Genomic DNA, 25,261 nt, shown 5'->3' with positions numbered 1-25,261 from the left:
TACATCTGGCATAAGAACTCCTCCTTGCAAGCCAGTTTGAATAAAGATTAATTTCATATACTTTCTAGATAGTTATGAATAAATCTCGCTATATTTACAGTTTTCAAAAAAAACAATAAGTTATAGATTAGTTACGAAATACGCCAACAACAAGATTAGAAGTTTGCTGTGAAAGTATCACAGAAAAATTGGACATTAATATAAAAAACTAAAAAACACAAGTTCGTTTTTTTTCTAATTTTGTTCCTGTTGCGATAAGAAGAATTGAATGGGAGTCTTGAACTTAGACCTAAGTGATGGACACAGTAATTAAGGCAATTTCGAAAAAAGTTTTCATCGAAAAAAAAATCAACAAAAATCAGAAAAACTTTCAAAACTTTTTCACAAACTTTTCAAACTTTTCGCAGAAAATTGTTTTGACTTAATCAGGTGTTCAAATCATCTGAAAAACGATACGATTTTAAAAAAAATAGTCGAGTAGACAGACACTTGTTGCTTTTTATTACCTTTGGTTTGATAGCTCAACAAAAAGGCGCTGCAAAAATCATTCCGTGCAATATTTTGCTTTTTTCTCCTCGCTCAAGATATGCGACCAAAACGAATGCTGTTCATTATACAAAAAATCAGTTGTTTTGGTTCAGCATAATAATAATATTAATAGGAGAAAAATAATGAACAATACCGCACATATGCACACACGAGATGTTTTTGGGTCTTTCTCATTATGGCTCCCAGTCTAGTATACAAAATCATAGCCCCCATAACTGTAGTTTTAGTATTATGGGAGCAATATTTTGCTCCATGAGCTATGGAAAATACCCATATAATGATCCTAGAAAGGTGAGAAAGCGCTCTGTTCTTAATAGCGCAAAAATCGGCAGCAATATTGAAAAATTCTCAACAAATAACTTTTAATTTTAATGTTCTATAAGATTTACCTGCAGCTCAGACGCGTCTGTACAAAATGGCTCTTGTTGGCATTTTAGAAAAACCTATCGAAGAATTTGTTCGCTTGAAGCATTGGTTTTTAACGTTTCAATTTTGAAAAACAAATTGACGCGGTTCTTAGAAGACATTTTGCTTATATCTTCAAAAAGTGAAAGAAAAGTGAAATGAAGCTTTTAAAACAATTGAAATTATTAACAATTGAGAAACAAAAAGAAAAATAGCGCTAAATACATTTATTTTCTGAAGGTTTGAAGAGGTGACACCAAGTTGAGCGCGTGGTTTTAGGATGGCTGGGCAGTTTTCGTATATATATTTTCGTTTTTGTTGTTTTTGCGTGAAAACAGGTCCACTTCAATTTATTTTCTGTGGAGTTGCAACTTCTGAAGACACAGATGTTTTTGATGATTTTATTTCGTAGTTCAAACATTGGCTGAAGCAGTTAGAACTCGTATAGATGCCCTTTTACGCCCAATTTCAGTTCGAGCTTTCGCGATCAATTTTAGGCAAAATTTGGAAGCTTTTCATGGATTTGGAGCTGTTTATATTAATCAATAAGATGCTCTTAAATGTGCGATAAAAGTTAAAAATGGGTCCGTTTTGTGGACTAGCTTGGCTGTGGCGTCTGGGCTTCTCGTGGAACCGGGAGCACTACATCATGAAGCACTTGAGACTCATGGGCAAACTGGGTGAGGACCAGATGCGACACCACAAGAAGATCACCAAAAAACTCATGAGGCATGTCATTATTCTCTCTTTTTTTCATTTCTTTGATTCAAAACAAAATTTGAGAGGGAACGCGCGCCAGGTTTTGGTCATAAACTTCCAAAAAGTTCCCGTAAACGGTCTTTTTCGTCCTGTTTGTTTTCTTTTCGAAAAATTTTCCTGAAATCAGTATGAGGCCGTTATTTGGTTTCAAGAGAGCTCGAAAAAATAATTTGGTCGACAAAAAAGTCCTAGATCTACTTTTGATTTTAACCATAAGCCAACATGTCTGTTATTATTCATCATTTCTATCATAACGAACAATTTAACTTATTAAGTTGAGTATTATGAACAAGCAAAATATTTCAGACTGATTTGAACTAAAATTTTGTTCTAGCCTCAGGAGAGGTTTGGGTCTAAAAAGATCAAAAATGGACTGATGTTTCTTGCAGAAAAACTCCGTTTTAATTTCTTGGAAAAACTCTCGCTTACAAAACAGTTGCCACTCAAAATCTGAGCTGCTACCCAAACATGTATTACGATCAGCTTATGAATCTGGCACGCGTATATACAACTTTTCGAGGCGGGACACATTTTTGAATGTGCAGAATCGGTTTTGGAGGCGTCAGTTTTTTAAATCGAAATGACGATTTTTTTTTACTCTGGCTTGATTAATACAAATATTTGCAGGTACTTCATCCACCACTACCTGAGACCAGATGGAGTGTTTCTGATGAGACTGATCGCCATCAACACCAACTGTCTCATCTCCAGTGAGATCATCTCCTCTCTCTGGGAGAACTTCCTGGACCACCCCTTCGTCACAGAGAGGGCAGAGGAGTACCATAACCAGCTCAAGGATCTGGGACTGCTCACTGAAGACGATGACAACAGAGGTCACATCTGGGCTTTTTCTGTTCAAAAAGTTTTTTTTTGTTCATTTATGATAGTTCGTTTCTCCTGAAGATGATGATAACAGAGGGATTTCTTTTTCTACAAATTTTCAAACTTTTTATTCGCTCAATTTATAATGTTTTTTTAACCCGAGTTTGGCTAGTTTTAGAACTTATCACTGGGATTTAATTATAATAGATATATGTTTCAGTGTTGGCGTCTCTGAAGAAAATGGATGCAAAGCAAGTGTCCGTTCACAATTCCATCGGTAAGTTGATCAGCCTCCAATGCGACGAGCAGATTGTTTGATTAAGAAAGAACTGATGGTTTGGGACGCCTTTTTTGCTCATAGGGTGGACTTCTTAAAACGGACATTTAAAAATACCAGTTGCATAAAAATCTGCCTTTTTTAACATCTTCGCGTGTTTTTTGAGAGGTCTTAAGTCACTGTCAAGCAGTTTACGTAAAAATTATCAAAACTGTAACTATATCCATAAAAATGATGTCTCATACCATTAACGATACCTGATATGTATCGATTGTGCCCTCTAACTGTAGGTGGATCTGAACATGAGGACTTGTTGCCCCCTCTGCGCATCAAGGACGACACCAAGTTCTCCATCTTCGAGCCACTCCTCTCTTCCAAAATGAAGAAGAAGGTATATTACTTCGAAATTTAAACGCATTTTTTTTATTTTATAGCCACTTAGAAGCTTAAAAACTCTGTAGGTACTTTACTGCGTTATTTTTGAAACGACCGAAGGAAATACTCACTGGTTGGTGGCAAGATCGCCCGTCTCAATGAAAATGATCATTTGGGCAAAAGCCTTTTGAAATTTGCTGCTAAAAATGGCAATTTTTTCAAACTCCTATTTTCATAAATTTCCTACGCCGTTTTTTTTAAATAATGCATTTTTTTCATTGCTGGTTCAGAAGGGGTAAAGGATACGAAGTACAAAAGAATTTCTTAAAAAAGTAAAAAAAAATAAAGTAAAATTTTTAAATTTCTTAAAAAAGTAGAAAAAAAATCTTTTAGAATGACTGAACATGCTTGATTAAATTAATTTGCGGCTCTTTGCTGTCGATCCCTAGTCACACTCTCCTTCAAAGAGTAACGAATTTGGAAGGAATTAAACACGAGTGTACATTTTGATGGATACACAAAGATGGCATGAAAACTTTAATATGGGTAAAAATTGAAAAATATGAAAAATTTAATATGGGTTGACGTGCAATTAGTTCAGTATGTTCCGACCATAATATTCTGAACAATTCAGTTGTGCAACAAAAACATGAGGAAAACAATAGAACACCTTTTTTAGTTTTTGGTCAATGTTTTAGTTAGAATGAGGGGATTTAACAAAGTAATTAGCTGTAAGAATTAGCTACAACTAGCTTAAGCAATTTTAGATAAATAGTTGAATCCATATCACTGCCATTATGGCTTTAATATGCTATTACAATTGACCATCTCCCAAACTTCCCTCCAAGATACCTGACTTCCACTTCTGATTTGTCTTCCTTCCAAAAAATAAACCCTCCAGAGCAGTAAGCCTGTAATAATTCAAATAATCTGATAATCTGTGGTGTTGAACAGGTAGCGGCGGACGTGGAGCAGCAGATGAACAGTGGGGATGCACCTGCGCAGACTCAGCAGACAGCTGCCAGCAAGAGATTCACCGCCAAGTTCGGAGGCAAGAGAGACGACAGCGCACAAGGTAGATATATATTCAGTAGCGGATTTAGGGGGGACCCCTTTGTACTATTTTGATATATCCATTAGTCCCTGTATCTACTAAAGAGGTCTAAAGCAAAGAGCCATAAAAAGTTTAACAGGAAGTTTCCGGTCATCTCTGTGCAAATATACCGATAAATTGCAATTTTTCTAACATTTTTCTCGTCCCGAGAAAATTTTCTAGAAAGTTTTAATCCTGAAGTTAACAAAAAAATTGTGTGCCTAGCTTAAGTTCTTAAGCGTTGTGAAAATGTAACCCATCTTGTGTTTCCTTAGGCGAACAGGGACAAACTGGTCAAATAATATCTCGAAGAGGCAACAGTTTCTTCCGCCATTTGGACTCGAAGATGGCGAGTGAAGACTACGAGGGAATGAAGCGAAGGGGGGAGGCGAGGGGGAGGGGGAGGAACAAGGGGGATCAGGGGGCACAGTCGGGGTCGGAGCAGCAGGGGAGGTTCTCGGACAGGTTGAAGGCCATTGCAGGGCTGCCCTCGAGTACTTTTGTTTTTATTACTAATCGATAAATTCATCAGAGTATTCGCATTTTTATCCGAGAATTTGAAAAAAAAACTTCTACAGTCTTTGCCTTTTTGTTTTCTCGAATCACAAATACTTTGCAAGGATCTACTTAACAATTGCCCCCTCCCCCTTTTAAAAAAAGGGGGGGCAATTGTTAAGTAGATTAAAATAACGCATTTTTGACCAATCAGAATGCAGCAAAATTCTAATTCTCAATAGAAAGCTCAGTGCTAATTTACTGCTTTTATTAATAGGGGTGGCAGTTCTTAAGTAGATACAGCACTTTTCAATTGCTAAATTATTTTTTTCAACCACAAAAAGTTTGATTGTAACAAGAGGAAAGACACTATTTGAAGCACAATCATTACTTGTTTCAGAGGCTAAATCAGGATTTTCTCGCTCTCTTTCCTGTGACAATGGACATAGTAGCGGGAGCAACGCCGAGATAATCGACAGAACTCGAGACCAACCAATTTACCCCGCCCTGAGCAACGATCCCGCGGATGCATCAGGAGTGTCCAGACGACCAGAGTTTCAACAGACAGGCGCTGGCGACCAAAACCTCAGAGGATTCCCGACGAGACAAAATATTGGGTTTCCCGGGAGCCGAGGCGGTTTCTTTCCGAGGCCAATAATCATGGGACCTTTGCAGAGTCTCGGCGAGTCAACTATAGGCGGATCTGGAGGTCGTCATGGTCCGTCGGCACCTCCGCCGCCTCCGTATTCGACATTCGTGGAGGAAAAATGTCACCAGAAACCAGACAAAGAGGACTGAAATAGAAAAAAAAACGTTTCAAAAAGAAAAAAATACAGTGATATAGGGTTCAACGTCATATTCTCTAGCGAAAAAACAACTCCTGGCATCTTTCTTTTTATAAGAAAAAAAAATCATTCGCTGGCATCAATTTATTTTACCTTATTCCAACGACTCTAAAAGGATTCGATAGTTTTTGCTTTGACTGCAAAACTGAGTAAATAGCAAAATTACAGTTTAAATGCACCAAAGTTTGACAATTGCATGCATATTAGCTTGATAAAAATTATTTATAAAATTTTATATAGCTGTTTCAAGGTTTTCGATTTATTTTTCAATTTGTGAAACAAAGAAAGGAGTTTTCTCAAAATCTAAAACGTTTCTCATTTGCCAATGCGAGACGTCAATTGACAACCACAGTTCCAAAAACAATCTTCTGTTCGAGCAATTTTTTCGAGTGTGTTTCAGCTTTTTGTTCTCCACCCAAAATCAACTTCCACAAATAATCTTCGGAAGGGGTCGACTGATATACCATATGAAACTCCTTGCGTTAAAAATCAGAGTAAGAGCAACAAGGGTTAGAGATTGAAATTGGATCTAAGGTTTGAATAGTTTAAGCAAAAGAAGTAGCGATTGTTGGAGAATGAATTGAGAAAGTAGCACAAGCTAAGCATATCACAAAAGAACTGATGAGTCAATTGAGTAAAGACTAACTCTTTAGTTTGTGATCTCTAGTTGAACTTGCCTGAGTTTCAACAGGCTTGATTAATTGACCTCCAAACAGATTCTGTTCAATAAATTTGTCTGAGTTTGGAATAGTCTGGCCTCTTAATTCGCAGTCCTGACTCGAACTGTAATAAAAATTCATATAGTGCGCACCATCCCCGCGAGGCGTCCTTGGTGTACCGCAGCTTCAAATCGTTGCTACGTTTAGGATATCAAAATTTTCGCAGCGACTCGGTGCGCTCTGCCCGCATTAGCCAGCAAGCGGTAAAATTAAGTCATACTAGCTAGGGTGAAGGACTCTGTTTGCTTCTCTGCTTGCTATGGCTTCCCTAGGCTTCACCTCAAAAGCCATTGCTGTCAGCCACTGCTACTTTTGGGTCCAGACACTTCTACTGAATAGCACCTTGGCTCGTGAGTTCCAATCACCTCAATTGGAAGCATGGGTGTAGGCCAAATCGTATAGACTAATAGTTGACTGACAGCTCCAGTGTTTGCGATGGCTGACTATCAACAATGAAGTCGTCTGGATCGTGCACTCAATTAATGTCATCCACTCTGCTCGCACCACTCGTTTTTTATTTCGAATTATCCACTAAAACGCTCTCAACATCGTAATCAATCAGCTTGCTCTTCCTACCTTTTTTTTTCATTTTCCGTCTAGATAGAACGACCCAATCGAGATAGTACGCCAGGCATCTGAACACACGCAAACAGCACACGTCTAACATTTTTTCATAGAGCACATGCGTCGGTGATATCATTACTGGATGTAGGGAACAATTGTAAGCCTCCACAGCTGCCGACAATGAACGCACCCAAAACAATTTCGGTAACTTTTCATTGGCTAGTAGTCCTCAAGTAATCTCGTTGATCACTCTGCTGTAACGCTCTGCTACTCCATACTGTTGAGGGTTGTTTTTCACTGTGAACTAATGAGTTACCTGGTATTCTTTACTAGATATCCTGGAGGCATCTAAAGAAAAAAATTTCCGTTGTCCTGTCTTAGGCATTTCATTCTCAGCCACAATTCTTGGATCTTCAGTGAAATATCAACATATTTCGCCACATATATCCAATCAGCGAGTCGAAATTAGTCAAACTTAGTTCTTCAAGTATTCCCTGGAGGTCACTGAAGACCCAGTGCCAAACTGTCGATGCTCTGCTGCCAGCCTACTTTAGCACTGCTTTTGCACGCATCTTGGAAGCAGTTCACGCTTCGCAAAAATTTGTCCCAACTACTTTCACAAGTGATGAAGGATCTTGCTTGTTGATGTGCCTCCAGTGATCGGTGACCGAGCATTGCATCACTGGTCTGCCTCTTTGTCTTCACCACCAGAGTCATCGGATTTCTCCAAATGGTGAACTTTAGAAGAAAAAACTTGTCATGCTGCTTCATCTGTACCTGTTCACCATCTGTTGCCAGTACATGAGAAGTATCTGCGACAAAATTGAAAACTCACTATCTAGATATTTCTGAGCTCACATTTTTCAATTTGACACTTTCACTCGGGGCAAACAGCATGTCGTCAAAAAAGTAATTCTCCAAGTAATTCCACGTCGTGGTAGGTGCCTATTTACACTGATCCGTTGCTCTCAACCTTTGACAATTGCCGTTGGAGTTCTTCAGAGTTATCCCTTTGTTCAGGCTCCCAAAGGTAAAAAAAGACAACCCTGTAGCAAATCACATGATCAGTGCATATCGTATCCACAATGAGATCGTCACCATTCCTTAAAATAGTTACACAAGAACCAAAGGACCCTGTCTTTCCCTGTGGGCAGTCTCTTGCGAAAGAACCATGATGCTCATATCTGAAATATTTTTTCTTGCGCCTGCCCCATTGGTTTCATTCGACCCACTAGCTCAAGCACTTTATTGCTCATTGTGTCACTTCTAGCTTGGCAATCCCCCGCCATATGCCTCTTGTGACCGCACATATAGCAGCCACTACTTTAAGCTTCTTACTTCTTCCTTGTTGAAAGCTCTTTTGCACCACAAAATGCTCATTGCTTTCAGGCAGCTCATTGATCACCAGAGCGCAAAACACTGTCTCCGTGATTGCCTCTTCAGCTTCGCCCTACGTCGTCATCGTCTCGTCGCTGCGAATGGATGTATCAGCAGGACCCTCCTCTGATCCGTCGACCTCTCTACACAGTAAAACTTCTCTTGACTTTTAGTCCCATCGCAATAGCCGTTTGTTCGTACGCAATCATTCCTTATGTGCATCAGCGTACTGTTGTTTAGGACCAACGCCAGTTGCGTACAATTTTTTGGTTGTTTTTCTCTGCTGAAGCAACACTGTTCTGGATGTCATAGGCTGCATCTTGGTGTCATAGGCTGGCCTCTGATTACCATTAGACTAATTAATTAGATTATGATTACTAGTTGACATGATTTTGTTCAATCGATTTGTCTGACCGTGGAGTATCCTGACCTTAATGCTCGGCAGTCTTACTTCGATTTCCCATAAAATACAAAATCCAGTATAAAAATCTAGTTTTTTTGTCTAATTTGAGCAATTAAAGCAAGCAAGCAGGCCTTCAAAACGAGAAGAAGACGTCAGAACTTGGTTTACTCCAAAAGTTTTCATTTTTGTAAATTTTCTTAACGTTTTTTTTTAATCTTAGGCGATCGAAAGATTGTTTTGATTTTTTATTTTAATTTTTGTTTTTTGCTTTTTTTAGATAAAAACTGTTGTCAACTGTGCGTATTAAACTCTTGCTACTGTCGAAGGTTTTACTCAGATCTACTCATGGCCACACGAGCAAAAAACATTGCTAAATTGTGTTTGTTTTTCGGTCGGATTCGGCTATCCGTAATGAATTTCGCTTTTTTCATGGAGTTTATTGATTAGTTTGTCGTTTAATTTGAGAACTAAGTTTGGATGGAAACTTCAGCTTTGAGTAATAGATATCAGCAGGAGCTGATCTAAACATTATTCGAGGGGGAATTGTCAAATGTTTTGTCAACTTTTAATTTGAAATTATATTTCAAGCTCTACCAGAACACTCTAAAGACCCCGTTTTGCCCACTTTTTGTACAACACGAGGTTTGTGGGCACTGCTGGGGTTATTTTGGCAAAAATTATTTTTTTTGTCACGCGCACCTCCCACAGAAGTAACATAGTCAAAAGATCAAATTGCACCGCTCGCCCCGCCCATTGCAACCAACCTAATCAACCCCTGGATGTCATGAAAGTATGAAATTTTAACTTTTTGGAACAATTTGGTCATCTGAAACCAGACTTCAAATCTTTAGTTGCACACTTACTTTCAAAAATATAAATTGTATTTTTCGAATTAACTGAAACTCTGATTGATTGGATTGGCCTAGAGTTTTCGACAATATCATTACTTTGAAGCAGAATCAAATTGGTTTGCATGATTTCTATTGTAATATCCAATCAAAAACTTCAGGTATTAAACGTTTTTCAATCACCCTTTCTCTAAGAAATCAAAAAATTTACATGTCACTTTGACTAAAAAAGGATGATTTTTTCAAGTTTGCCAAAACTTTTAGCTAATTTTTTCCAAAATTATTTCCAATATATCCGTTGAAAAAGAAAGTTTTTTTTCGATAAACTTTTATATAAAATAATTAAAACTTATAGAAGTAGAACCCATTCTCAATTAAAAAGAAGTTAAGGTTTGCACATTTGCCAACTTTCCATACATTCTAGTTGAACTTTTCTCGACAACTCATGGCTGAAATTTTCATTGAAATGTCCATTGGACAAATTTGTTGCCTTTTTCAAAGAGTTATTGTCACATTTGTGACTTATTGGTTCTTGTATTTTTTTAAACTACTCAATTGTTGAGGGTTTATTATCCCATCCAAAACTTTTATAAGAAAAAATGTAACCTGAAAGTTTTCAACAACCCTAATCGAGAAGCATTACTTTCAGCCTATCTGAATAATTTCTATGAAAATAAATTTTCAATAAAAAATTTCGAGCAAAAATTGAAAACTGAAAACTTTTGCGTACAATGTACATCCACCTATAAAAATGATGTATATATTCAAAATTTTTCCTAAAAATTCCTGACATTACACTTGTTTAAAAATTGGCAATTCATGTCCTTTGAACAGTTTTTTGTATTTTTCAAAGTATCAATTTTATGTTTGTGACGTTATGTTCTGGTATTTTTGAAGCTCTCAATCTATGCGGGGTTTGCATCACACGGAAAAATCCCCTAATAAAATTAACTCAGTTTTAACCAGAAACTTGTCACAAAAAAACTCGTCTAGTAACGTTCAATTTGAATTTTTAGCACATCAAATTGACTTAAATGAGAATAATTTGTCAACCAAAAGTTTTCATCAAAAGTTGAAAGTGTAGAACTGAATTTTTCTTAAACAATGTACGTACATAGAGAACAACAAATTTTCGTAAGCTTACATGCAAGTATAATTAGTAGCAAAAAGTTCGGACAGACAGAATTAATTAAAATGAGCAATCAGTGCTTTTCGACGCTTTTTTGCATGCAAAATCTGAAGCCGAACAACCTTGAATTTTTTGTCAGACCAAATTCAAAATGCGAGATTGTCGGTTATCCGATGATTATGCGAGCCTAATTTTTAAATACTGCGATGTGCATCCAGATTTTACTATAAAACAGCTCGACGCTTCAGATGCAATTGCCCGCCGTGGTTATAGAATTTGAGCGAAACTCAGATCTACTTAACAATCTCACCCCCCCCCTCCCTTCCCCTATTGTATTTACTAAATAAAATCCACCCCTGTAAATAAAAACAGTAAATTCGCACTAGAGCATTGTATGTAAACTCGAATTTTGCTGCATTCTGATTGGTCGAAAGTTCGCTGCCAATAATCTAATTAACAACCTCCTCCCCTTTCTTGAAAGTGGGGATTGTTAAGTAGATCCCGTAACTCTGCTTTATGAACTTTCGATGCTATGTTTATTTCAGTTTTAGTTTCGGTTGATGTCTAGACAGTTGCTCTTTTTAATTATTTCTGTCTGTCCGAACTTTTTGCAACTCTCTATATCTCATAGTTTTATATAGTTTTATCCCTAAGGATGTCAGCCAACACGAGCAATATGCCAGGTGTTATGATACAATTATTATCTTTGGAAGTTCAATAACTAGCATTTATTTCATTATTAGCTACCTGGTATCTAGCTATTGAAAATTATCAGTTCACATTAGTAGAACATGTGAAAAAAAAGAACAAAAAAGAAACCAGTCATTGAATATCTTTTACGGCTTTATCTGCCGTTACTGCAGTTTTTTTAAACTTTATAAATCCGCAGTAGTGTCAAATTTTAGTAAAAGTGGCATAAATGCAATAAACTTAATTAAAACAATTCTAAATGTCATGAGAAACCTTTGATAGATACACTTCCTACTAATTTTTCATAACAAATATTTGCTTGCTACTGGTCTTTGATTTATTCGGTTCCCAAGCTTATCACCCCTTGTTTTTCAACCCCCTTTTTCTTAACCCCCTCTCATATAACCCCGAAATTAGATAACCCCACTACAATTTAACCCCTTTTTAATTCCAATTGTTAGAATCAAAGTGAAACTTACTTGAAAGGGATTCGGAACCATATCGTCGGTAAACATCCAAGCTTTAAATTCGAAAAATTTTGGAACCAAAATGAATTAACTGGCACGCTGCTAAATGCGTTTTAGATTTGAACAGAAATGACCTTGCCGATAGTCTAGACTTTGATATGAACTTGAAAACGAATCCGACCGACATGATTCAAAAAAGTAACCAAAACTGATTAGATTTTTCCAAACCTGAACTTGATCATGAAACAGTTCCTGCCAGTAACTCCTTGGCTGAATTTAAATGAAAAAAGAAAAGAAAACTGGTTGTGACCCAAAAGTTGATCTAAGCGGACCATTTTAAACTGAAATACCGATCATTTTTTTTGAAAACTTAACTATTTTTTCGAACCATCTAATCTTTGTCAACTTTTTTTGAACTGTCGGCATACAACGCAGCGTCTAAAGGGTTTACCAGCCCCTAGTCCCAACCTAGCGTACCATCCAAAGGAGCGATTCTTCCGGGATTAAATTGCTAGAGACACCATTTTTCAAATGCGAGTCAAGTCAATGCGTTTTTTTTACGTCTTCGGGAGGCTGCAAGGAGACGACTTTTCTCAATTCTCAAAAAAAATGGCAAACAGTTTTAAATTGAAAAAATAAATACAAAAAACCGAAGATCCAATGTTTAACTCAAGTTCGCCATAGTGCGAAAGAAATGCAAATCTTTTTTTTCTCCCGAAAACCTGCAAAATATTCTGCATTTTTTCGTTGAGCACCCGGTATTTTTTCTTTTACGTAAATTGGTGCCCAATCGAGGCGTTATATAAATTAAGTTTTTGGACGGAAGCGTCTTTTTGCTAAATTGCAATCACTTTTCATATACTGGGATGCGATCCATTATGACTGTATGCCATAATGCCAGCCCTCCAAAAAAACTTTTTGTTCTGGCCAAACCCAATGATGCGGCATCCCTTTGATTCCATAATGAAGGGGAAAATAGGACTTCTCGATTCGGGACTAGACTTTTTAAGTAGTTAGACCCACAATAAAGGCAAATCTCGTCAACTTTTGCTGTTTTGTCGACTCTTTTATGGTGCGATCGCAAACAATTTGAATTTCCTCCACTATTTTATGGTATATATATATTTTCTATTTCTTCTTCTTTTTGAAAAGCCAAAGCGGGTAACATTTTGAGTGGTAAAACGAACTGGTGATTTCTTTCCTAATCTTCTTTCAATCCGAGCTTCGCAATTTTTCGCATAAAATTTTGTGAAAGATGAAAGAAACATCCCGACAGCTTGGACTCGGGAAAATTTTTCTGATTCGCTTGAATAGCAGCCTGCTCAAAATCCAGTAAAAATTTTTCAGGTTTTTTATCAGGGACTAGTGTTTTTAGGGCTTCTGAGAAACGGTGGTACGTTTTTTTTCTGTTTTTTGACAGGAATGCATATATGCAAGCGAGGGCTATTCCTGAAATACTAATGTGTATAGAGTAAAGTAGATAAAACATTTTCGGGGTGACTTTGAAATTTCCATTAGCCAACCAAAGCTTAGATTTTTCAAGCGCACGTAGCATTTCAGGGTCGCCGAATAAAATAATTCTTTCGCGATCATTTTGCCCACTGTCGAATCTTATAAAATTCTTGAAAAGTTCGGGTACTTCTGGTTGCTGAGGAGACTGGCAAGACTTCTTCTCGTTGCTTGCGCACTCGTTGTGCGGTGCGAACTAAGTTTTCTTTGGTTTATATGGCTAGTTGAGTGGCAATGTTGTCTGTAATGGACTGAATGGCGGTTGCGACTGCAACAATTGGGGTATTACTATCGCACAGATCCTTGATGTTTTTCAAAACCGGTCGAGCATCAGGTTTGCCCGTAGAAATATCGCGATTATGTTCACCCATCGTTTCAATTAAATGTTCTCCGTCTGTAATTGCTGTTGCGCGGCTTTTATGATGTTGGTACTTCGAGCAGTTCAAACCTGTAGTTGTCTTGTTTTTGCGTTTAAGGTAGTACTTGTGGCCTGATACTACTAGCATTTGTTTGTCGTTCGAAGACAAAATAAAACGGAAAGACGCTTCAAACATTATATCTGATCTGATAGTCTGGCTTAACAATGGTTAAAGAAATAGGCAGTATGATTTTTTATAAAACTCACAAACGTCTTTTGTTGCCTTCAATAAGCACCATGTTCTAAACGCGTGAGTGAGGGATTGTTTCTCTAACTAATCTAAATGCAATTATTTTTTAGATGCTAGAGGCATCAAGTGAATTAAGACTAGCTTTTCAGGCTTCAATTAGTACATTTAATTGGACTACTCCTGTATTTATAAAAAGGACTTCAATTGAAACAACTTATCGTCATTAAAAGAGGGTTAAATTGTACTGGGGTTGTCTTGTTACGGGGTTAGAATATAGGGCGTGTAAACATAGGGGATTAAATATCGTGGGGTTGAAGAGTGGGACACCGATCCGATTTATTCACTAAAAAACAAGTCTTGTTAAAGAAATTTGTAAAGCCTGGTTTTCTGAATGAGTTAAATGTAAGACAAAATTAATGAAACTCCAGCAATTCATAAAATTAGTTTGTGGAAACTACTCACAAAATATAACTCAAATCTCTAAAAAATATATATAAGCATACTTTTAAAACTCTAAAATTTGTATTTTTCCATCATATTTTTAATATATAAATAGCGTTGAATTTCATGATGGCATTTTTTCTTATTCAATTTAATTGTATTACAAGCACTTTTGTCAATAGGACCACTTTGACACTGTTTTATCTATTAAATAGACAGATCTGCTCTTGTAGTTACATGTATGTCCGTCTGTCTGTCAAACAAATAGTTTCGCTTCACCCAATTCTTCAGATAAAATCTTATCTCTTTTAAAGCCAAATTAGCTTTTATATCGAGCTTCATTGCTTTTAATTCTTGTTAAATTTTCGTTCTGTTTCTTTAACGAATAAAGCAAAATGATGTATCTGCGGAACATTTTCGCAGTCTATTTCATTGTGTTTATTACAAGATGTCATGAAGTTGAACATAAAACGGAAATTACAGGAAAACCATTTCCTGGTCGGTGCATTAATTATCCAAAAGCCAGCTTGGATCCACGTCCTATGGCATGTAGCATGCTGTCATCAACAAATTCATTTGAAAGAGATTTATTTGGTTTGAAAAAACTATACAGAAATAACGTTTGGACCCTTTTCCACAACTGTCTTTGGCCACATCATAATAGTTTCAGATTTTTTTGTTCACTTTTGTGGCCTGTGTGCTTAGATGTAACGAAAAATCATGTTGCAAACCACACTTCCTGGGTGCAAATTGTCCCCCCATGCAGAAGCCTATGTCTGGAAGTTGCTCGATTTATACACCAGCCTGATATGTACGCTCAATCACCATATGCATGCCCGTCCGATATTTTCAACTGCAGCTCATATGCAAAACCGAGAGATATAAATTTTTTGTGTGTGCCACCTGTTTTCCTCGGCTACTGATCTATGGAGCTCACACGCCGGCAATATTATAACGTTATTAAACAAAACTGCTGGAACCAGATCTAAACTATATTTTAATATTTGATATTTTATCACTATAAAACATTTAATACTAACCAATTAAGTTTCATTGTCGTACGGCAAAAGCCAACACAAACTTTTATATTTAGAATTTTATTAGCAATGAATTTAGATTTTCATTTGCAGACATAGAAACCTTGAAGAAAGATCTTCAATGATCATTAAAGGAGCTAAACCTACTATTGTACAATAACGATTGATAAAAACACCTCTAATCGTTTCCCCTAAAACTGCAGTAAAATTCAAAAAAGATATTTGATAAAAAATACTTATTGAATATAAAATTATGAAAATTAGTTAGTATGATCAAAAATTGTTAGAATATATAAATCATCCCGTCATCTCCAGCTTCATCACCTAAACATAACAGCAATCATAAAACCACTAACATCATCCAAAACTAACTTTTTCTATCAATTAAACTTAAAATCATTTCTGAAGGCCTATCCTAAATTTTACCTTCGTTAACTTAAATTTATTTAAAATTAAAATAGACCATCAAAACTTTCCTTGATTAACATTTTCTTTTTAACATTTATTTTAACTAACTTTAAATCATTAAATTTATATCCTGATCATCAAGGCTTATCCTTGAATCCAATAGAACAATTTTGTTCTCCCCCACCCAATTATTAAGTGTCTAACGACCTCAAACGTCGATTCACTATCCAACCCTTTCTCAGACCCAGGACTAATAGAGATTTTCAAACAAACTAAACATTCTAATTTGGATAAACAGTGAAAAAATTTGGCTATTCATCCTTCACTTAATCCCCCTTCTTACCTGACCCAGGCTAATACTTAAACTTAGTAAGTTTAAAATTGTCTCTAAGGAACTACTTGCCTTTTAATTATACCTGAACCCTGTGGATCGAACCTCAAAAAACTGTAAGGACTAACAGTCAAGGATATTAAAATCACTAATAACAATCTTGCACCCATCATCCTAAACCTTATGTCACCAAACAATTTAGGAAATAAACAAACAATTGTACTACTTAATTGTGAAATCAAAAAGGAAAAATACGATCTCGTAATCACTCCACACAAACAAACCATAGGATATATTCGAACGAAAAGACAAACAATAAAGATAAAAATTTTAAGTAAACAAAGACAAATTACGCGAAAGAGATTTTCAAAGCGAAGAAACGCTGTCTCCGAATCAGAAGCCAGTAATTTAGATACACTTCACAAATTAAAAGACTCAGGCAACAAATACTACCCGATCAAAAACCAATGTTATTTTCTGTCTCAAAATCCACATCACATTCATCAATACAAGGAAAACGAAGAACAAAAAAAGACATACAAAAACAAACCAGTACGTCTATACAATTGGAATCAACCAATAAAACACAATGAACATTACGCATTAACAGTCATCAAACACAGAAATGGACCAAAATGAAGAAAGTCAAGACGAAAACTCTTTGCTCCCATTTTTTATCAATTCACTAACTGATGATAGAGGACAGATACAATTTTGCCAAAATTTAATTGCAAATTTAATTGAACGAGGAAATAGCCCATTCAAAACAGAATTTCCAGAAATAAAAATCAAAAGACAAATTGACGATCACTATTTAAAAGGAATATGTAATATACAACAACAGTCTGGAGTCTATCATCTAGAAATTAGTTCACCAAGTAAATTTCATTGTAAATAAACAATTCAAACAGAAGATGTAGATTAAAAAAATTTCAAAAGTATTCGCAGAATACATAAAAAACATATAACATCAAAACCACAGAGAGCAAATTCACTATTTACTAATGATGTATTCTCAATAACATATAGTTATTTATCTATAATAGTACAACCCAAAGTACTTTAGCAGTTCAAACATCAAGGCACACGAAGGAACGTAAGAAATGAAGTTGCAGCATTTTCAGAATTTCTAGATACAATCCGTGAAAATTTATCCAACAATGTTAAACACGACCTAAAAAACTTTTAGCATGGTTTATTTTTCATTATTTCACACATAATATTGATTTAATTTCACAAGCAAGAGAAAATTTGAGACCCCTAAGTACGAATAACGACACTGTCTTATCAGATCAATCAGATTATGTTTGGGATCCCGATTGGTCTCACCCACTATTTTTGAACATCCCGATAGATATCCCAAGTCAAGCAATTAATACAATCTCTATTCACAAGACTACGTAAAAGTAATTCCACTCACAATATACACAACAACTCTAAACTATAATTCATTTTTAACTGATCAAAAAGGCAATAAAAGTTCATACTCAACTGTTGCACAACAAGAAAATCTAAATGGAACTAGAAATGTTACCCAACAGGATATTCAAACACCATGACATTTCGTGAATGAAGAATAGTCGAAACAATAGTAACAACAACACAACAAAGTATATCACTAATACACCCAAATCTTACAACGCCAAACCTAAAAACCCAATATTATCACAGGTAACATTACAATCCACGGTTAAACCCTCCTTTGCTCCAAAAAATTCAAATATGGATTATCAAACATACAGACCAATGACGAAAGCAGCGAAAAAACGAAAAACATTCACAAGAATAATTTTGCAGAACACAATTATAATTATGTCAACCGACCACAAACAACTCATCCACCCGAATAAATACGCAAAATCATTTATTTTCACAAACATCGAATTTACCACAAACATCATCAATTTCAGTAAATTTTCATGACTACCCTTATACTTCACAAGATAAGAGTGAAAATTACCCATATTTTCAACAAAACGAAATAAACAACAAACACCTTATTATACACCTAACTATTTGTCATCAGATGATGACGACTACTATCAACCAGATTTTTTGCACCATATACACAAGAACACCGTGTACAAAAATCTCGACAAAATCATGCATCCACAATTTTTACCCACAAAATTCAGCTAGTTCACAAACTCACCAACAATTGCAAATGCAAAACCCAACTAGTACGCAACCCTATCAATCAATGCAAATACAAAAACCTGTCAGTACACATTCTTATTAACCAACACAAATGGAAAATGAAATTCCGTTACCATATTAATTACAACAACATGAATACAACATCAATACAAAAAGTCAACTTACAAACTTCTCACAAATACCAAATGCCGCAAAATCATTACAAATGACAATGAAACCATACCTGATGGGTGGATCGTCAATAACATCAAATAAACCATTAATGGTAATCAGGGCACAGATCCTGAAGATTCTGTAGAAGATTATTTAAATGCAGTCACAGCAAATTCAATTTTAAATATAGGATCTGAACCAATAAACACACCACTTCACCAAAATTGGATACATAGACGCACAGTGTTAATCCAAACAACGCTTGATGGCTTAGGTCAAAAATCGTTTTCAGTTTTACCTACAGACAAAAAATCAAATTGGAAAAAAAACACACAAGGGTTTTCAAAATTGTTCGATTCTGAAAGAAACAAACAACATCAAAGAGTTTTATGTAATGAAATTTGCAGATTACCAAGCGAAACAATCAAACAGTAAGAATCGAAACACTAGTTCGAAAAGCATATGCACTTAATACTCATGATTAAAAAACACAAAAATGACAGAAATCTTAAGATAACTCTAACACCTGAATTAAGAAAAATAGCAAATAAAAAGAGAGCATCACATCCTTCCTCAATTCGAGAACCCAATTTGGATTTTAGAAAATTAGTCGATAAACTAGAACAAGCTGAAATAACAATGAAACTCGAAGAAACAGAGACTCTTAATTACAATACGTTAATAGAATCCAAACAAATACTACACACATAAATTACATACATGATTCAGACGTAGATTTATCAGAAAAAAAATCACTGAAACTTTGAACATCTATGAGAAAAATTCAAATTTTAAAGGCAAACCATTTTTCAAAAAACGGTGTAATTTTTGCCGCAGATACGGACACAGCATTGCCGAGTGTCGAGAAAAACAGCAAGATAACCAAATGAAACCACAAAAGTATAAAGAAACAAATAAGTCATTTTATCAATACATGAAAAAAGACCAAAATTTACCAAATAAAAATATTCACAGTAATAATAGCTCTGGAAAACCACCTTCAAACAATTCCAATTATTCAAGAAATCAATCACCTTACTACTATAGTTATAGAGGCAGATCACCAGAACAAAGAAATTCACGAAATTTCTCTCAAAATAGATATAGTCGATCAAATAGTCAAAATAATCAGTATCGATTCACGATCAAATTCGAACAGACGAGACTATTCATTTGATACCAGTTCCCATTCAAACTCTAGGAATAGACACTATTCAAATGACAGATCACGAAACTCATCTTATAATAGAAACAGGAATTATTCTAACAATAGAAATAGGAGCTAATTAAATAATCGAAATCAACATTATCAAAACAACAGATCAACAAATAATTCAAACAACAAATCAAACTATCAAAGACCCAATAACCAAATAGATTACGAGATAACTCGCAAAATAGGAATTCAAACTATAACAATCGATAGAGAAACTATTCCCAATCCCCTCATCGGAATAACAACCGTTACCACAATTCGCAAAATAAAAATAGAAGCAACACACCAAAACATCAAAGGCAAATAATCAAGTACAAACAACTGAAGAAACAAATTCAGACCCTCCTGGTATCGATAATACAGAAAGTACTGAATTACAATTAAATCACATTAATTGTGAATCAACAGATAGCGGAAGCAATACAGATAACACCATCTCAATCAATATGATTGAAGTTGAAAATAATTATCAACCTGTTATATATGAACAATTTTTTTACTCATACATCTACAAAAATCAAATGGAACTTCTTCACAATTTTTACAATAAACCGACCAATAATAAAATACCAGTAGTACAAGAAGTAAACGAAATCAACACTTTAATTAAACCTGAAAAAGACCAAATACCATGTTCACGTACAAATCACATCTATCAAAACATACAAAAATAATTACCAAAGAAAAATTTGGACAATTCCCTTTCTCTTAGAAAGTCCAAAAAATAAAGAACTTCACTCAACGGATCTTGAAATAGATTTTTAATTGACTCAGGAGCAGAATCAAATATCATTTTTATTCCTACTTGGAACGAAATCAAATTTCTACATCCAAAATTAACACCCTTGAAAACAACCAGTAAACTAGCAACAGCACAAGGCTCAGCATTAACAAACTATGAAAAAATCCAATTTTCCTTGTTCCCACTAGAACAATGGAACAAAACAAACTCCTAAACAAACCGTTTAAACAAACATTTCACATAAAGGACATAAAACACAATATCTTTGGAATACCGTTTATAACAAACTATATTCAAACATTAAACATACTAAATAGTAAAATTCATTGATGAGATAGATCCACCAAAAATGAAAAACACAGCTTTAACATTTTTTCAAAGAATGAACAAACAACCACCTTTTTTCTCCAAATTTTACCCTTTATACAATCAGGAACAAAAATACCTGAAACCACTATCAGGACCTGTATATAACTTTTCAATCAAACAAGTTCATCAATATGATAGAGAACAAAACAAACAACATTTCTAGATGTCAGACCTTGCATTTAGAACAATTCAAAAAAATTTTCTCGGAACAATCTCATCCATAAGATGAAATCCAATGAAACATTCAAACTCTGATATTATTTCTTTACATGTACACAACAATTCACCATATCAAATAACATTACCTTTAGGACTCTTAGGATATTGTGAAACAAATGCAACAACTACCCCCACATACAATCAAATGCCCCTAGATGAGCAATCTCGACCCAGTTTGTTATTGGAAATCAACGATACGAATTCAATAGACTATTCTATGGAATATCCATATGACCAGCAGCTTTTTCAGCTTTTCTGAGTAAAATTTTTTGACCACTTTGACTCAAGAAAAATGCAATCTTATGATTAGACGATGTTTTCATGCAATCACAAACCATAGATGAAATATTTATAGTTTTAGAACAGTATCATCATATAATAAAAACGGAAACCATGAAAGCAACCCCGGACAAATCAATTTTTTTCCTAATTTGTGTCAAAGAAAGAATGTGTCAAAGACCCCAAGTTTGTTTGACAAATTATTGAAAGAATTACTATAACCCCATTAAAATAATGCATAGATGCAATTCAAAAACTTCAGCCACCTACAAACAAAAAGAAAACCCAAAAAATCCTCGGAATCCCAAATTTCTTAAGTAAATATGTTTCTAAGTTGCAATTAAACTGAAGACCATTCTATAACATCCTTAAACAACAAAACAACTTTGAATGGACAATAGAACATCAAACACAATTTGAAAAAACCAAACAACTTCTAACAGAACAAATATCAAATACAATACCAGACCCCAATCAACTACTCGTTGCAATGTGAGATGCTACGAGTTTCGGCATCGGCGCAGCATTGTTACAATTACACAATGGAACGATTAAAATGAATCTCATATCAGCAAATTCTCGTTTATTTAAACAAGCTGAACTATGACTCTCTACCTTTATGAGAGAATGCACAGCTATAATATAGACACTTACCTAATATGAATTTTTGATACTTGCAAAACATACAACAGTTTTGGTTACAAATCACAAACCAATTATATTTCTCTTTACACAAAAATCAAATCCAAACCATAGAGTTTACAGATTTCAATTAATCCTAATCAAATTTTCAAACCTGCATATAGTTTGGAAAGCAGGAAAAAACCTTGCATTACCAGATACACTAAGCAGCAATACACCACCTGAACTACTTACACAAAAAACTACCGTTGAAGTACCACAAAATATTAAATTTTATCTCGTAAAAAATGAAACCCACCACAATGTAAATGAGAATATGCAGTAAAACTGACATAGATCAATCACAAATAAACAATTTACAACATTTCCCACTCTACTTATATTGTCAAAATAACCACTATGAAATTGATTTATAAAGTACATCCACATTTAAACCAATTCCATATTCACATTGGATTGAAAAGAATACGCAACAGAAACAAATTTAGCAACAACCACACAAAAATACCCTTTTCCAATAAAATTAAAAAAAACTTAACTGATACTAATAAATTTATCAGGACCATTACCAAACAATTCAAAATATACAATAAATCAAGTTTTCAATCTTCATGACCCACTTGAACGATACCCCTACCAAAACTAGAAGTAGACAATACTTTTCTACCAACATTAGAGAAAATTACCCTAGAATTACTACAAAACTAACAAAATCTTGACTCTGTTATCAGACAACTTAAATCATGGCACAAATACAAAACTAAACCAGCAAAAGCTGATACCACAATCTTAGGAAATTAAACACTCCTCCGATATTTCAGAAAATTTAACAATACTACTATAAATGAAAACACAGATCTTCTAGAATAGTAAACACCTGATCTAAAAGTACCAATTAAATAAACCTTATCCGGACCAAAAGCAAGTTGCACAAAAACAAGATAGATTTTAAAGGACAAAGTCTATGTTTAAATCATAGAATTTCATTAGACACAAAAGGACCAATTTCACCATCCTCCGAAGAAAGTTCTTATATAATGGTCATTGTTGATGCATTTACGCACTACGTAGCACTCAACCCAGTACCACATTGTAATGCTTATTATGCATATACAACACTTTACGAACATTGGATAGCTAAATTCGGATTACCCGAAATATTAGTCACAGACAACGGCAGAGAATTTATAAATAAGGAAATCATAACACTATGTCACGTATATAATATTAAACATAAACCACGTACATCTCATGCTCCTTGGACAAATGGATTAGTCGAACATATAAAATTATTCCCTTTATCTTACAACTCACAAATCACAACAATATTAGGAATGTCACCATACGAAATGGTATTTAATCAAAAACCACAAGAGCCAATTATGTTCACAGCAAATGCTCATAAAAACACACAAGGCTATTGTCAACCAAATAAAGATTCAATATGTTACAATCTACCACTACATACGCATGATGAAGATCGCTATCATCATCAAATTTAAAAATTAGCTTCCAGCACACGTTTGGAATGGATTTTAAATAGAGATAAAACATAATGAAATATACCAAAAAGTAACAAAGAAATTGTAACAAAAACAAAACATAAGTAACTAAATCAAATCACGCTTTAGGCCAGCAACAGATTTAAAAATTGGAACATTTGTTTTAGTTCCAAATTTCACTACACAAAAAGGATTTTTAAAAAAATTAAAACCACTCCGAAAAGGACCATATCAAATAATTGATAAACCCACTGAAGTAACATACAAACTTACTGACTCCAGTAAGAAAGAAATTGTTCAACATGGTAACAACATATTACCTTATTATTCAAAAGAATACGCACTTCGCGAATTAACTCAATTATATTCTTTCACAGGTTTAAAAATTATACAAGACAATCCAGAATTAGAACAAAATCAAAACATCGATAAAGCAAAGAATAAAAAAAACTCCAGAAAAAATATAGCCCCCCAAAGATCTCATACACCAGAAACAAAAACACCTCAAAAAGAAAGAAAAAAAAGAAAAATAACAGAAAAGATTTTACCACAAGATCTCCAACAAAAATCTGAACAAAGATAATTATCACAACTTAGAAATCAGCCACAAAAAAATTATGAAACATTCATTCCGCAATCTAAAATATAAAAGAAATTTGAATTTCAAAAACAGCTTTAAATTCAATATTAAGAATAATTTAGTCACTTTGAATTCTCATATTTTCGTATTAACATGCTGAAATTAGATTTCAACCTTTCTAGTTCAAAATCAGCCAATAGAACTCAGAACTCAAAAACCCTCCATCCAAAAATTAGCCTAAAGAACGAAAGACACATGATCATTTGGCCTAAAGTGCAAATACTTCCAAGATACCCCCAATTATCCACAAAACAAAAACAAAACTATGAAGACCTCCCAAACACCATAAAATAACCCCTCAACAAATTTTGACAGAACTCAACCACTTGTCAAAAAATCAATAAATAATCCGACCACAATTGAATTTAGCCCCAAAACTTTAAAAGATTCGACGAAACGAATCGTTTCTCAAATGCTTTTCTCCATAACAGTCAACAATTTTAAACAAATAATTTCCAATTTTATCTTAAAATTTTCTAATCTTCTTAAATTTCTATCATTTTTTTAGCTGAAACTTTTGAAACTCTATTAATTCTTTTCATATTTTTTTGCAATCTTTTTTAAATTTTCTACTCCCTATTCGAAATATAATGCCAAATTTCGCAAATCCTTGATCACCTCTACAGGTACGAAAACTTTAAATCTATTTAAATGTTTCGAACCATCTTTAGTAGAACTGATATTTTTCTACTATTCATAGTTTTTCTCACATTTTTAATATCCCTCATCATGACAATGGGCGAATGTATAAAAAAAGCAATCGTCCCATTTGCCTTAGCAACTATTCTTCTGATACTTTTCATTGAAGAATACTATAACAAAGATAAATTTTCTCGATAAAAGTTAAAAACTCAAATACCTTTTCAAAATTGCTAATCAACCACCAACACATCAGTCCCCACCAACAACTTCTCAAGAAGACACAATGACACCTACAACACAAGCTTACCCGAAACACTCTCCCTTCCATCAACACCTTCAATGAGTCAAATATCACCAACATCTTTTCCCCTAAATTTTCCAACAAATCTTGACGATAGATACCAAGAACAATCATCCACAAATACCCACCTAAGATTAGATTGGAATAAATTCGTAGCACCTCCCCCATTATTTGGACAACATCAAGAAAGTAGTAGACTTCACAATTGGGCACTAAATAGACTACAATATAGACAAGATATCAACAGA

General features: G+C 34.6%; 1 protein-coding gene across 1 annotated transcript in view; it reads left to right on the top strand.

Moving 5' to 3' along the window:
* The window catches only part of LOC134851639 (innexin-7-like), a 73,605-nt gene extending 67,384 nt beyond the window's left edge, over positions 1–6,221 (top strand). The window contains exons 7-13 of the mRNA XM_063867812.1: positions 1,557–1,683; positions 2,341–2,546; positions 2,756–2,812; positions 3,103–3,203; positions 4,142–4,262; positions 4,556–4,774; positions 5,176–6,221. Of these exons, the coding sequence (XP_063723882.1) occupies positions 1,557–1,683; positions 2,341–2,546; positions 2,756–2,812; positions 3,103–3,203; positions 4,142–4,262; positions 4,556–4,774; positions 5,176–5,573 (1,229 nt within the window). The 3' untranslated portion in view covers positions 5,574–6,221. The remainder of the gene's footprint in view (positions 1–1,556; positions 1,684–2,340; positions 2,547–2,755; positions 2,813–3,102; positions 3,204–4,141; positions 4,263–4,555; positions 4,775–5,175) is intronic.
* The last annotated feature ends 19,040 nt before the right edge of the window (positions 6,222–25,261 follow it).

Source organism: Symsagittifera roscoffensis, chromosome 7, assembly GCF_963678635.1.
Source record: "Symsagittifera roscoffensis chromosome 7, txSymRosc1.1, whole genome shotgun sequence".
Lineage (NCBI taxonomy): Eukaryota > Metazoa > Xenacoelomorpha > Acoela > Convolutidae > Symsagittifera > Symsagittifera roscoffensis.
The sequence above is the reverse complement of the archived record's forward strand: the minus strand, read 5'-3'. Positions and strand labels throughout refer to the sequence as shown.